Below are 15,487 nucleotides of genomic sequence, written 5' to 3'. Positions count from 1 at the left end.
TTGTCACCCACTCTTCTTCAGCTCCACCAACTAAGCCATTTCACAGGCAGCTACACAATGGAGTTGTACAGTGGCTGACTGGACAACTGTACAGATATGCTAAACTTTGCTGCATTGCATTTAGGTACAAGTTACAGGAGGGTACATAAGACATTTTATACAATTACCCACCCTCACAATTTAGGTTGAATTATACACTTAGCAACACATACTGCAGTTATTTACATTAGGTTTTAAAGGAAATCACCCGTTTCATTCTGCATATTGTATCTTTATTGGCATTTCTGTGGCAGGTAACTTGTCAGTTTCCATCTGTTTCAAGTCAAACAGAGATGGTCCCTGCAGACACTTGTGCAGGTGGCTTGTAGAGGTCCATGGAAAGTGATGTACTCTACAAAGTGGCCAGATGATAGCCAAAAAGGTACTGTAGATACCTGTGAAATTATGATAGTCCTAAAAATGGACAGAACAATTCATGCAAAACTGACCGCAAGAAACCTGTGAAACGGCAAAACACTACAGTCAAGATGCTTTGTCAAAAAGTTTAATGTAGTTATTTACAGAAGTACAAGTAAAGGTCACTGGTTGAGGCACAATTAAGCATTTGTAGTCTAATCTGCTTTAAGGTTGCCATAAAAGACAGTGCAACATATCTGCTTACACAAGCTTCAAATTAAAGAGTAAAAAAAAAAAAAAGAAACTGTACACAATTATAAAGATTCAGTCTTTGACCACATTCTCTAGGTCTCTTTTTTCTTTTTCTTCTTTTTCTTTTCAGAAACAGGAGTTTCTGGAGTCTCTTCTGCAGGCTCTGCATCATTAGTCTCAGTCTTTCGTTTCTTTTTCTTCTTGGCAGGAGTATCAGTTTCCTCCGCTCCGTTATCGGTAGCAGCGACTTCCTCTGCCTGGATTTCTACCTCCGCTTTTCGTTTCTTTTTCTTCTTGGCAGAGGAGTCCTCTGCTCCGTTCTCTGCAGCAGGGCTCTCTACTGCGACCTCAATGTCCTCAGTCGCTCGTTTCTTCTTTTTCTTCACTTCATTCTCTGCCTGCAAGGAATAAAATGAAAAACTAAGTGACAATACTGATTTGATTTAGTATTCCTAGCTAGCCTTAATGTAGAATATATTCTTCCAGTGGCTGCAATGTCTGACTCACTTCAGTGATCGAGTCCATTGTTTAGGACCAGCCAATGGTTCGGAGTCAAGCTAATGTAGCATGTCGTACACTGAGACAGGACCACATGTGTAGGTCAGATCTCAAATCAAAACATGCATGTCAGATACAAGTAATGCTTACCTCCGCTTCACCGTTTGTTTCACCGGTTTCTTCTTGCAACTTCTTCTCACGCTTCCTGCGTTTCTTTTCCTTCTTATCCAGTTTCCTCTTGATCTCGGTTGCAACATCAGTAGCCTAAGACAAGAAAAAATTAAATGCTATAAATTATACTTACCAGAGTGAAACAAACATGCTTTTTTAAAAATCAAGTATCATAATGCTGCATCAGGCTCATTAAATCAGTTTGTACCCTCACAGTGATGTCGGGGAAAGACTTGTCATCATTTACAGCATTGACCGACAAATTCACTTTAATAGACAATTGATTCATGTCCTGTTGAGTACCACCCAGCTTCTCACATTCTGAGCTCACCTCTTTTACAGCCTCCTTCATGACGTCCACATTCTTCCGTGGCACGTCGCCCGTCTCATAGAAAGACAAGCGCTCCTCCACCTGTCCACGCAGCTTGTCACCATACACACTTGTGGGTACCTCTGCAAGAAAAGTAACATTAACAATCACCGACAAAGCCAGCAGAGGATTACAGTAGTTAGAAGTGACCCGTGGCTTTGCTCAGGAATTAGCTTGTCACCACCAACCCAAAGGATGAATACTGTTGACGAAAAATGTGAACATCATTGCAAAAATGCCACATGCATTGTGAAGCAAACGTGGACATTAATCTATAAAGGTCTTGTTACTCACCAGAGAAACAGTCAATGCGTGAGGCGATGGTGCACTTATTTGCCAGATATCTGGAGATCCGGCCCTTGTTCTTGGCAGCGGCACGTCCAATGAAGGTGGAGTGGAAGATGAGCCCATACTTTGGGGTGTTGCCACGAGTCTTTAGGGCTCTGTGTCAAAAATACAGCGTATTTCACAACCGTTTAAGAAATAGTAAAATGTTACACAATAGGCACAAGTGGAAATCTAAGCCATGGGCAACAATTGCATCTGTACCGCTGACATTTTCTTTCAGGAACTGTACTGAGAAAATCAGGTCAAGGTCCAAGCATTTCAGGACCTGAAGTCTGACAAACTGTGCTATTCCCAAGTTCCAAGCCACTTTGAGGTTTTAGCATCTATAGAAAATGAGACCACATACAATGTTGACAGTTCTGAAATTACTTCAAAAATGTTGGCAAGCAGACAACTAGAGTGCTTGTAAACCCAGATGACCTCTAGGTTATGGCCACCGATGAGATGGGGCATTACCAATCTGTAATCTATTGGCTCAACAAGCTCTTCATGGTGTTTAGGTGAGTTGGTTTGAAATACTGTCCTTTCCTTCAGGTTTCATGTCAATTTGTCAAAAAAGTAAAAGTTTATTTTTTATTCAAAGCATACAGTAGTGACACATTAGCATTTGAAGTGTGTGCAAAGTTTCCAGTCTAACAGTTTTTCAGATTTTCTACCTCAGTGCTGTAAATGGCTGCTCAGACTGTGGGAGTGCATTAGGGCGAGAAGGATCACTCTAGAAGAGACTTAAAAAGAAAGTCTTCTCCAGTCACCCTACTCTGCTCCTGCCCAGCCCTGCCATCACTGCAGCCACTTCTTTCCCCAGCAGGGAGGGGGTGCCCCAGTACCTGAACAGGGCCTTCTCTGCTCCCAAAATCTGGACGGTGGAGGCTGGGTACTTTGCAAGGTTGGTTAGACTGCCAGCATGGGAGATCAGACGAGCACCCACCTAATGAAAAGAAAAATGGCGTCACTCACTGACCGAGAGCACTGCAGGACTACCATTAAGGTTTGACTTAGATTTACTGCACACATCTGAGGACCATCAGCACCGGATATATTTTTCATCACACAGATTCAGTGGATTGACAGATTTTGGTATAACATCATTGGTCCCAAAGAAATCTATAGATATAAAAGTTAACATCACACTTTCACTTACCACTTCTCCAATTAAGGCTGCTAGATTTGGAGCAACTTGGCTCATCTTGGAGCGCAGGTACTCCTGCAGCTCCAGTCGATAGGCAGCCAGAGACACTACACGATTGGAGAATCTCTCTATGTTGATCAGGTCAATAGGAGAGATGTCCATACCTGGAGATGAACAGCAGGAGAAGGTGTTGAGCAGAGGGATACCACTAATCACCCACTTGGGCAGCTTCAACTATCAATTAGTTTACACTGGTAACCTCAAATGCAACGTGTGGTTGTTTCTCCCGACAGGATCCGCAGTGAGGATTTGTGCCTTCACTACAGGTTTATGAGAGAGATACTCTGCCCCCCTGTGTTAGTCACCCAGGACAATTATTGGTCCAGGGTGGGCAAATAAGGGGCACGGTGTAGTCATAAATGTGCTTTGACAAATGCTGTGTGCAATCAAGCAGGTGTTGTGCACAGATGCCAAAGTGGCAAGAATTGCATTTATACATGCATTTTAATGTCTAAAGAAATAGAGTACTGACCCATGGAGGAACGGGATGCATCCAGGATGGCCTGAGCCTTGGCTGCGTCCATCACCACCTCCTCTAGACTCTCCAGACTCTCCTCTGACAACTCCTTCCTGTTTCCGATGAGCTGAGCCATGCGGCAGTATGTCGAGTTGTCTGGCACGATCTTGATCAGCTCTGGAAAGTGGTAGCCATACCATTCACTGCCGACACAAGACAATGATTGTCAGAGAACTTGCGACACCACTGTAATGTCAGAAGCTACAAACCTGTATGTATTGTTCTAGTAACATGTCAACAGTAAAAATAGAGTCAGGGGAAAAACTTTTAGATGAAGATCTACAATTCCAAAACTTGACATGCCAAGCAACTCCTTTCCCCAATGTATACCAAACTGTCAGCTGCTGACTGTCCACGCATCAAGTTTTAGTGTTACCAGTGTGGCTGCACAGAATTAGATGGCAACGTTGCTATGCAACACAGGAAGTGACAGTCAAACTGCACACAAACACTGAAAAACCACAATCTGCAAAGCTTCGCCTTATGTGAAACATTTCCTTTTAAAACAAGAGATATATTTTTTTTTAAGTGGTGGGATAGGGGGAACCTTACCGGACACGCATGGAGAAAGTGTTGATGTCTTTGTCTAGCTGATCCAACAGAGCAATGGACTGTATGATCATGTTGTCGACCCTGTTGACATTGAACTTCACTTTAGCTCTGGAGTAGCTGTGACCAAGACCCAGTTGTGCTTTGGAGGCAGCCAGAGCAGTCAGACCCTTTACTAGAGAGTGGAAGTGCAGACGCACACCTGACAGGACAGATAACATAAAGGGTTTGTCTGGGTTAAGTGGAAGAGTAGCAGAACAGCATGTGACCAGTGGCTGTTCAGATTTTCAGTATGCACCTTCATGGGTTTCAGGGTCACTATATTTCATCACAACAGGCCATAGTTTTGTTTCATATATTCAAACAAAAAGCATAATCTTCCCAAACAGGGTAAACAAAAGGGAGGGAATTAGTCTACTCACCTCTGGCTATCTCTGCCACCACCCCTCCAGTCTGGATGGAAATGCTAAATTCTTCCTGTAAAGCTGCTCCGATCTTGGCATCTGAAACCCCCAACATAGCTTTCTTCTTCCCAGAGAGGGGCAGGTTTGTCTCTAGGAACAACTTCAGGTCAGCATGAACCACACCTGCAAGTGGAGGGTGACTTAGTCATATATCTGTATGCACTTAATTGAAATAAAGCCTATAGATTATGCAGCAAAGCCATTTGAAAGATGTGACACTGACAATGTGACTTAATATAATCTGGTCCTTTTTTCACCCAGGCTTATTGAATCATGCAATTAAGTAGTCCATCCAATCCAGACAAATTGGTACAATTAAACTGAATGTGGATTAGCCATTTTTAGAAGGGATAAGCTCCCTTTTGTCTAAAGATATTTTGCCTGTTGATCAATTTATGTTGGGCTACAGCTAGTATGTGAAGTTACATACTTTGATTTAGATAAATAAAACCTTTAAAAGATCACAACAGAAATTGTATTGCCAGGTCACCATACTCAAACACAGCTGCATTTTGGGCTTCAATTGTTCAGGTTAAACATTAAGTTGTCAGCACAGTAACTCAGTGGATTGACAGATTATAAAACATCATTACAATTGACACCAATACAGCCGCAAAGTAGGAAATCAGCTTGCCTTCAGAAACGGCATTAATGTTCTCCAGAGCAGCCTGGGCCGACTTGAAGGGGAAGAATGCAGCCAAGCTCACCATGCTGTTGAACTTTCCAATGCTCAGCACGCTCTCCTCCACCTGAAACACACACATCGTTATCTGCTTAATCCGGAAAACATTAAAAACACATTAACAGAAAAAACTAAGACAAAAGACCCACCTGAGGCAGCAGCATGCCGATCTCCTCCACCTCTTTGACTGCAAACAGCGCATAGCCCGCCGCATGCTCGAACAACACGTGCAACAGCACCTGCGGAAGGTAAAATAGTTAGATCAAGGCGCGAAACCGACAAATGTTGCCATATTAGTCATTGTATAAGGTTAATAAAAGTCTTTATAACGGTTGATTCCAACTTCGGTTTACATTACGATAACTTTAAGACGCAACCACGTTGTCGTTTTGAACCCACGTGTTGATAGGCCAGTCCCTACGTTATGCTAGCAGCCCAGCTAACGTTAGCCCAGAACACTAGCTACCGTCAATGTGCTGCTGCTAAAAGTAAAAAATACCACTGAGTTTCAACTGCGACTGACAATGCGACTGACAAAGCTACTCCTATCTGTAGTGGGAAACCAAGTAGTTCAAATTAAAAGACAAATTCCGGCTAATGTTAGCCACATGGATGGCTAACTGCTCCACTCATGTTGAAAGGCCCCTAACTGGACATTAGTAAGGTTAAACTTGAGAAAAAAAGAAATTTCTAATCTCAAAGCGTCGGTAATCTTAGAGAGCCTTCGATTGTGTCCTACAATGACAAACTATGTAGTTAACAAACATCCAGAACCAGTTCCCTTACCATGATTGGTAAATCTCTGTAGCAGCACGCCCTGTGCGTCTGCTCTGCTCGGTCGCCTCGGCTAAAAGACGGCTGTATCATACGTTTCAGCAAATTGCCACATGACCCAAATACCGCGATATCGGCCTACCACCGCGAGACCCGACGGAGAAGCGTCACCACGCTCCACCGTTATTATACATCCATGGCCTCCACAGTAGGGAGACTTGGTGAACACGGACACTGCAAAGATTTTATAGAATGTTATATTTTGAAATTGGTGTATAAAACTCTCAAATGTAAACATAATTTTTGTTTGAATGTTATTGTCAAAGTCACTTTCTCAAAACAAAATCATAATATTGGAGAAAGGGAGCTCTGTATCTGTATTTTTATTAAACAAGGCGCTATCAAAACAGCATACCCCTGTAGAAACTGTATTTTTATTAAACCAGGGGCTATCAAAACAGCATACCCCTGTAGAAACTGTATTTTTATTAAACCAGGGGCTATCAAAACAGCATACCCCTGTAGAAACTGTATTTTTATTAAACAAGGGGCTATCAAAACAGCATACCCTTCACAAACACTGGTATGCTGTTTTGACAAAGTAGGCTAAATTGACAGACCCCGCTATAAAACTCAACTTCCGGTATGCTACATCGACAGAACACTACACGGTAAATTGGTTAGGTTAAAATTAATTTAGTAATGCAACTGAGTATTGTATATCTTATCTTAACAGCCATAACCCTATTCTATCTACTAACTATTTTTGGTCATGACCATAACTTTGATGCCAGAACAGTTGGTTTTCACATGAAAAAAACACTGTTGCAAAAGACCACGTTGTTTTTTTTTGTATTTTCTTCACAAACATTTGACCTGGGTGAAATTCAATCGGCAGAACGTTGCACGAGGTGAATATTTACAACAAATGATAGTAGAGAGATAAGCAGAGTTTTATTTTTTAAATTGTGTTGTTTATTGTTAAACATGAAACCAAGCTGTAGGGAGATATTAAAAATGCCCAATTACTGTATGGTTTAAAGGAAAGTGGGAAGAAACCGGAGTACCCGGAGTAAACCCACGCAAGCCAATCCAAGTCCTACAGAGGCCAATCACTGGTCTCCGTCCTACAGAGGCCAATCACTGGTCTCCGTCCTACAGAGGCCATTCACTGGTCCTCTGTCTTATATAGGCCATTTACTGGTCCTCTGTATAATAACACAAAATCAGTCCTATAACCAAAACAACAAAATCAGTCCTACGGAGTGCAAACAAGAAGAGTCTTTTGATGGCAAACGGAACTTCCTTGGTTTCATCAGGTGGTCTCTGAAGAAGGAGACAATACATTTGTCAACTACTGGTTCGTCTAGATTCATTGAAACCAGCACGTCCTGTGCGCAGCCCCACTTCGTGCACATGTCCTTTAAAATGGCCTTGCTGAGATGTTCATAAGTGTCACCGGCGATTTGAAAATCTTCTCCCTCGACTTCAGCCCATATCTTTTTGAGCAGGCGTTCAATGATGGCTTCTGAATTTCCAATTGTTGTGTTCACCTTTGCTTTGTTAAAGGTCCGCAAAACCAGCTTCTGCACAAGTAGCCTGACAGACATTTTGTTTTTCTCTGCCTGTGCTGTTGAATTCTGCACAGGACTGGCAGCTGCCTCCTCAGATACTGCAACTGTAGGTGTAGGTTTTGGCATAGGTGTAGACTTGGGCGTAGGCGAATGCGTAGGTGTAGGTTTGGGTGTATGCGTAGGTGTAGGTTTGGGTGTATGCGTAGGTGTAGGTTTGGGTGTATGCGTAGGTGTAGGTTTGGGTATATATGTAGGTGTAGGTTTGGGTGTATGCGTAAGTGTAGGTGCAGGTTTGGGTGAGGGTGAGGGTGTCGGTGTAGCGGTGGGTGACAGTGACTCAGTATTCTTGAAAGCCTTTTTCATCTTGTCACTGTGGATGCCAGCCTGTGTGCACAGCCACCATTTCATCAGTCCGAGGTAACGCCACACTTTACAATGTATTTCACCATACACTGTATCACGGGATGGGGAAGCAGACTGTGTCCTTTCGTTTGATCCTGGGACAGTCTCTGGAATCCTCCCCTCAGAGACGTAACTGTAGAGGAGACCAGTAAGCTCTTCTTTGAACACCTGGTCTTTACCGTTGGAAATATCCCGCAATTTACTATAAACAACCTCACTTCCAACTTGTTGTTTTACACCATCTTTTGCAAACAGAGAGTCAACATCAGTCACAAAGGACTGCACTGACTTTTCCCTTTTAACTCTGGAGTCAGGGTGGAATTGGTTGTCTAGTTGAGTGGCCATGCGATGTATTGACAGTTTGGCAAACTGCGTGGCAAAAAAGATTTTTATCTTGCTCCCCACTCCTTTTAAGGACAGTTTTTCTCTGGCTTCTGGGGTGATACACGTCTCTGTGGGTTCTGGGTAGGGTTCTGGGCTGGTCCTTGTCTCTGTGGGTTCTGGATTAATATTTGCAGCATCTTGCTCTTCCAGACTGTTAACCTCCTGAACAATTAAATGACTAATGTCCTCTGCAATAATTTGAATCTCCCGTGAGGTGTCAGATTGCAGCTGATCATAATCTGAGTCGGTCATTTCATCCAGTAGAGGTTCTGTGAGTCCACTGACCTCATTTGTAATTATTTCCCTCACAGCTGTGGTTGTTACACTCACAAAGTGCTCTGATGCTCTGGAGACCTTGTCCGGGGTTTTTGATTCCACAGATCTGGCTGCTGACTGGCAGCAATCAGTATCTGCCTCCTCTTGATCTTCCATCTCTTGTTGTCCATCAGCAGCCTTCTGTATGGAGATGTCCTGTCTCGTTCGTGGTTTACGTGGTCGACATGAGCACAAAACATTTTTCATCTCGCCCATAAATGCTTTCAACATATTAAAGGCGTGTCGTACCATCGCATTAAGTCTGTGAGGGGGAGTCACACGCTCACTAAATACAGGTTCCAAAGTGTCCGCACTATTGCTGATAGCAGAGTAAATGCTTTGTGCAACCTCTGTAACAAACATGTTGTTTAATAGATTTGAGCTGTCACAGTGGACAGGGTCCTTTACTTGCAGAACCTCAGCAAATGTCAGAGGAAGTGTGTCGCCCAGACTGGACCGAACACGCTCCTCAGAGATTATTTGGCTGTATTTATTCTGCAGAGTTGCCAAAATGGATTTAGACACTAGTGATATTAGGTCCAAAATCATCTCCGCCATCAATGTTGATGTGGCATCATCAGGTGCACCTTGCTTCAATAATCTCTGCTGTTCCAGTGTGATCCTTTTAAAAAAGGAATCAACCACTGGACGAACATCTTCCACTCTGATCTTTGATATCTCCTCTGTCTGGGAACTTTCCATTTCAGTCATGGTGATTGTATTAGATAGGCTGTGTTTTCTGAATGTCTTGTCTTGTTTTGCAGGTACTGGTTTGTTAGAAGCTTTTTGAGCAGCTGGAAGTAAACCGATGTAGAGTAAACCATAGTATAGAATGATTTCCCCTAATGTCTGAATCTGTCTTATAGGCAAAATGTCATGATGTCATTCATGAAAGGCATATAAAGGATGAAAGGCATGATGTCAGATCAAAGGACGTTCCAGCTAAGCTCCGCCCCCCAACATGGAATGCAGCTTAGCAACCGTTACTAGGCACCAGTCACACTCTCTGACCGCTCTTTATTCGATTTCAGCTGGAGGAATTCGATTCTGTTTAAGTTCTCAAATAATGTTTTTGTCTTTTTATGTAAACCTATGAACCTGTCCAAAAGAAATGGTGCATGAGCCTTCACTGCCATGTCTTCTTATGTCTAAAATCAAAGAATCCTTGTTTCAAAATAAAACACAACGAACAAGTTAGTTATGAGTGGTTTCTGTTTTAGCTCTATCTAGCCTAATAGTCGCATAGACTAGCCTAGGCCTACAGTGTTGCAGTTTCATCAGCCAACATTCTAAGCAAGCTGGGTGGATCATCCTTATAAAAACTATAATAGCCTGAAGGCTATGTAATGCCATTTTATTTAATAAATGCATACATAAACAAAACTTTAATTTCATAATGTCATTTTCTCACATTCTTATTTATTTCCTTTTCTATCTATTTCCACTTATATTCAAATAATGGGGCATGGCTATCTTAGAGACTCAGACTAAAAGCAGCTACATTTCTGCTAAGTTTAATAAAACATGACTCAACGTTCATAAACATTAGATTTCAGATCATTCATAATAGCTGGGGGTTCAAGATCACATATGGCTTTGTTGTGGGAATCAGGGGCGTCGGACTGGGGGTAAAACCGATACTGATTACCAGGGCCCAAGGGGAGAGAGGGCCCTTGAAAAGTCTGTAATATATTTTTATTTCACATGGATATTTTCATTTCCTAATTAAATTTCATAATGCATGTCAGATGAAATGTAAAGTTAGTGTATTGGCTGAATAACTTGGTTGATTGACTGACTACATTTTGTATACAGAAAAAGACTAAGGTCTCACCCACCCCTTGCTAATGCGCCAAATGGTTTAGTCCATCTGCATGCTTGAGCGTCTGGTGGAGCGCAAACTTCTGCTGTAGAAATGTCTTTCTCAAAGAAAGTCAAATCATGCTACTGCTTGAATATCTCCGTGACTGTTTGTGCTAAAAACAAACTGAGACAACCCATATAAAGAGAGCACATACACTTTCAAATGATAATTTGGTTATACATGTAATCTGAGGTAAAGGCTAAATAAATAAACTACACTAGCAATGCTGTTTGCATATAACACACCATTGTAATAGCCTAATTTAAAACATGTTTAATTTTAAATTAATAGGCAATAGGAACATGGGGGCCCATCAGGACTGCCTATGCATAGGGCCCAGGGTCTGGTGCTACACCCCTGCCTCTACCTGCTGCATACAGAGCAGAAAGTCACTCTCCAATATTGAAGTAAAATAAAATATTAAAGGATAAGGCTCGTATTAAACAATATATCGTATCAATATATCGTCTCCAAACATTTCCTTCATCTAAATTCTGTCTGTGGCTCTCATCTGAAGTTAGGCTATAGGCCATGTAAAGTAGCCTGCAGGTGTTTTCGCTTTGTCTGATTAAAGCTCTAGTCAAGCTGAGGATGTTGTCCCCCTTGACAGGTGCAACAGGAGAGTGAGGGAGATGTCAAAGCACAGTTTATACCTGTAGCCTAAGGGCTTTAAAACAGGAGTAAACAGTGCATTTTAGCCTCAGATTGATACACATTTGTGCTTAGGTGGGTATAGGCTATTTATGGCAGCAGGAGGTGTATGTGGAACTGAGTCAAAATAAACTATGGTGCCCATGTTATTAAGGAATATGCCATGCTATGTGGCTCATTGATGTTTTTATGTTTTAATTTAATTTATTTGTACAGTTTTTTGGCAGGTGGCGGTCTAATATTAGAGTCCAAGGGTACTCCAACACACTAGGTTTTGTTGCGTTTTCTTGAATTTGAGAAAGGAGAGACTTTGTCCATTGAAGATTAACAAAAAGATTTAATAACGAAATGATTTGACAGAACAGGATTTTACGCTGCAGCGGGCTGCAAGATGTATTCCCCTCCTGATTCTACATTTTACAGTCCCAAACATTTCTCAGTTTCAACAATATATTCCCTTGAAGTTGTGGGCGGTTCCTTGGATTGATTGGGATGCAATTTTCCTGCCTAACTCAGCTGCAGCTTACATTGTGAATACATCAAAACATAAAAGTACATTGATATCAAAGATCAGCATTGTTTTAACTTTTTTAAACTCAACAGTTTGACATAAAACATTGACTACAGTATGGTTAAAGTGCTGTTATTAAAAAGTACAAGTCAAGAGCACATCATAAAGAACCTAGGAGACGGAAAAATGTAACAAGAGCTTGTGCGTCATTGTGGTGTTACAGAAGAGATACAAAGCTGTACTCTTGTCCTTGAATAGCAATAAACCAGATACAACAGTGGCAGTGTTTTTAATTGTCCACTCCTGCAGAGTATTCTGACAACAGAGTAAACCTAGTCTGCGATAACATTTTACCATCATGTAGGAAACGTAGGAAAAAGCGTTGTTAAAGATCCTTTAGGGCCATGAGGTTTCAGAGGAACAGATGCATGTGGGTCTGTGTGTACACAAGCATAAATAACTGGCAGGTCATAAATGTCACATTGTGTTGGATATTAGTTTAGAGCAGAGAATTTATGACAGACCTCGACAGATCATCTCCTGGCTGCTACACCCCCCACTCACACACACACACGCACACACACACACACACACACACACACACACACACACACACACACACACACACACACACACACACACACACACACAATTAAAGTCCAGTTTGTTAATCACAAATTCTTTTCCCATATTTAACTTGGTAAACCAAATGAATGTCAAAGGCAGTATCTCTTTTAAGATGAGTTATGATTTAGTTTTTATCTTCCTCCTAAGGTTAAATGACTAGAATATAAATAAATGAGACTGAATTTCTGATTTCTTTGTTCATCCAACTCTACAATTAATTCACTGTAGTATCACATCACATGAATTCAGTATGTGTCGAACAGGTGCCTCCTATAGCTCACCAAAACCTCCTAATTATATGCCACAGGGTTGCAGTGGTGGAAAGTAACTAAGTGCATTTACTCAAGTTCTGTACTATTACAAGGGTACTTTTACTGTACTTGAGAATTTTCATTTTCTGCTACTTTATACTTCCAATCCATTTATTTGATAACTTTAGTTACTAGTTAGTTTGCATGTTCAGATTAATAATACAATATAATCAACAAATAAATTAGGATGTAATATAATAGATTGAGATAAAACTTTATTGATCCCCAGGGGAAGTTCACATGCTACCCGGCAGATGAAGTACTGTATATAAAGTAATTGAAATTAGCACCACCTGTACCAGCTTCATAACACCACATTAACACACATTAATGCATCAATAATTATAATCCAATAATATAATATGCATTATTCTGAAGCGGGCCATTCTGCATAATGAGTTTTGCTTGTTGCACTTACTAAGTATATGTCGATGCTAATACATTAGTACTTTTACTTAGGTAAAAATTTGAGCACATGACTTTAACTTGAAACAGTGTGGTATTGATTATTTTCCTTAAGTACACAATCTGAGTTCTTTATTATCTTCAATTATCAATGTGTCTTTTTGTCTATCTGGTCAAAGGCCTTCACACATGCAGCACGATAAGCTTACTGCCGTAATAAAGAAAAGCCAAATTCCTGAGTAATATGTTTCGAGGAGCATGCAGGAGAGTGCTTAAATGAGCCTGTTAAGAAGGGGGTGAGTATATAAAGGCTAACTGGGACAAGCTGACACTCAGACCGGTGGAACTCTGCTCATCTTAAAGCACACTTCCTAAAACAACCGTCCAAAGCTGACACACCCCGTGAGTATAACACATGGCTTCTCTAACTGTTTCTTTCTGTCTCTTGGGCTTTCCCCCACTCTCTGTTACTCCTGTCTTTTTCCGCTTTGACGTCCTGTCTTCATTCTCTTTTGTTTACAGAGCTGTCTTGCTGTTGTATCTAATATGGCTGGTCCACTCTGGTTTCTTATCGCTTGTTGGTGGAGCAGTTTATTGTTTTTGACTTCCACACTTCTCACCCCTCCTCCTGCCTCTCCCTTTCCCTATCTACTATTTATTTGTTAATGTTTCTCTTGCATAATAACATGGAATACCCCTTTACTCTCAACTAAGTTATTGTTTCTGGCACACACACACACACACACACACACACAAACACACACACTGCAACTCATGTACTGTATGTTTGACTGTCGCCTCTCCTTCCCACTGCTAAAAACATTCCCTAATTAATTCCCTAAAGTGGCCTTGCCTCATGTGCCACTCACTCCTGTTGTTGTGGACTCACTGACTGTACTGTATGTTTGCGTGAGCCTATTGTTTTGCATGTATGCCTACAGTATATGTGTATATGCATTGTGTGTGTGTGTATTTATCCAGGACGGAGCAGAATGAGCATGCGTGGAGCAGTGGCTGGTTGCTTGGTGTTGGCGTGCCTGGTGGCACTGCTGGCTGAGAGGACTGAGGGACACATCACCTTCTTCAGTCCAAAGGAGATGATGCTGATGAAGGTAAGGAGCTCGTGTTGGATTGAACAGTGAGCCAAAGGCGAGCTGAGTGACAGTTTAATAAGGATATCTGATGTCTTTTCAATGCAGTCATACTAGTGCTTAACTCATTATACCTATGTCTTACATTATATTGTCCTGTGGCTTTACCTATTGAGAACCAGTTTAATTACTTAACTTCAATTTTGCACAATAAACTGTTTGCAACACAGATCTGAAACAATTAGACACATATTTTGATAATCAAATAATCGCATAATTTTTCAGGGTAAAAATGCCAAAATTTCATTTGTTTCAGCTTCTCAGTTATGAGGCTTTGCTCCTTTTCTTTGTCTTTTGTGAACATCTTAGGGTGTTGGCGTGTTGGTTGACCAAGTTGATGAACGCCTTGGGTTTTACAAAATTGGAATAGGTGTTTTTTGTCAGTTTTTTATTTTTATTTTTACATTTTATGAACAAACGATTAATCAATGAATCAATCAACATAAGTAATGAAAATAATCATTAGTTGCAGCCCTAGTACCAAAAGCATATCAACATTTACACATTATTTAAATTTCAGTAGTATTTTGTCCATTTTATCCAACAGGAAAGATGGAATGGAGTTTTTTTCAGTTTGGTGTTTAGTTTTGCAAAGGTTGCAAGTCCATTCCGTATTACAGTAGTTTTCATTTTTGTGCAAATAATGTGTTTTGTGTGCCTGTGCTGCAGGAGAGAGAAGGTAGAAAGGACATGGAGCCTCGAGCGAACGGTCAGTTTGAAGAGGATACAGTTCAACAGCTTCCTCGGGTGGAACGTGGTGAAAATCCTGTGAGCGCGTGCACACACACACACACACACACACACACACACACACACACACACACACACACACACACACACACACACACACACACACACACACACACAACCTTCACCCCCAACATCATTGCTGTTTTCCCCAAAAGAATTAACAATTCTTCTGTGCATCCAGGATGAAACAGTGGAGATTGGCGTCCGACTTTCACCCAAACAGCTAGATGATGTGGCTCAGGTGCTCAAAGAGATCATCCATGAGATAGTGGAGGAACATCAGAAAGGTACAGGTGTTTGAGTGGTGGTAGATGTAGTGACACATTTGCTTA

General features: G+C 41.3%; 1 protein-coding gene and 2 non-coding genes across 3 annotated transcripts; all 3 read right to left on the bottom strand.

The window, feature by feature from the left end:
- Positions 1-528: 528 nt before the first annotated feature.
- On the bottom strand, positions 529-6,324 carry nop56 (NOP56 ribonucleoprotein homolog). Its single transcript, XM_028576472.1, has 12 exons — positions 6,223-6,324; positions 5,586-5,675; positions 5,389-5,503; positions 4,713-4,877; positions 4,294-4,492; positions 3,697-3,884; positions 3,177-3,328; positions 2,863-2,963; positions 1,982-2,130; positions 1,649-1,770; positions 1,297-1,410; positions 529-1,046 (listed from the first exon to the last, which is right to left on the bottom strand). Exons 1-12 carry the CDS (start codon positions 6,301-6,303, stop codon positions 741-743), a joined length of 1,782 nt encoding a protein of 593 aa, XP_028432273.1. The 5' UTR covers positions 6,304-6,324; the 3' UTR covers positions 529-740.
- LOC114554983 (small nucleolar RNA SNORD57) lies at positions 1,498-1,565 on the bottom strand. Its single transcript, XR_003692503.1, has one exon. It is a non-coding gene; the product is annotated as a small nucleolar RNA SNORD57 (small nucleolar RNA).
- On the bottom strand, positions 3,440-3,559 carry LOC114554987 (small nucleolar RNA SNORA26). Its single transcript, XR_003692507.1, has one exon. It is a non-coding gene; the product is annotated as a small nucleolar RNA SNORA26 (small nucleolar RNA).
- Positions 6,325-15,487: the final 9,163 nt, after the last annotated feature.

The sequence above is a fragment of the Perca flavescens genome, chromosome 4, assembly GCF_004354835.1.
Source record: "Perca flavescens isolate YP-PL-M2 chromosome 4, PFLA_1.0, whole genome shotgun sequence".
NCBI classification, from domain to species: domain Eukaryota; kingdom Metazoa; phylum Chordata; class Actinopteri; order Perciformes; family Percidae; genus Perca; species Perca flavescens.
This window is presented reverse-complemented; position numbering and strand designations above follow the sequence as displayed.

Coding starts and splice junctions, on each gene's coding strand:
- nop56 (XM_028576472.1), bottom strand. CDS start 6,303: ATGATACAGCCGTCTTTTAGCCGAGGCGACCGAGCAGAGCAGACGCAC. Junction 3,885..4,293: donor ACTTTCTCCATGCGTGTCCG/GTAAGGTTCCCC, acceptor TTGTGTCGGCAG/TGAATGGTATGGCTACCACT. Junction 1,047..1,296: donor AAACAAACGGTGAAGCGGAG/GTAAGCATTACT, acceptor TATTCCTTGCAG/GCAGAGAATGAAGTGAAGAA.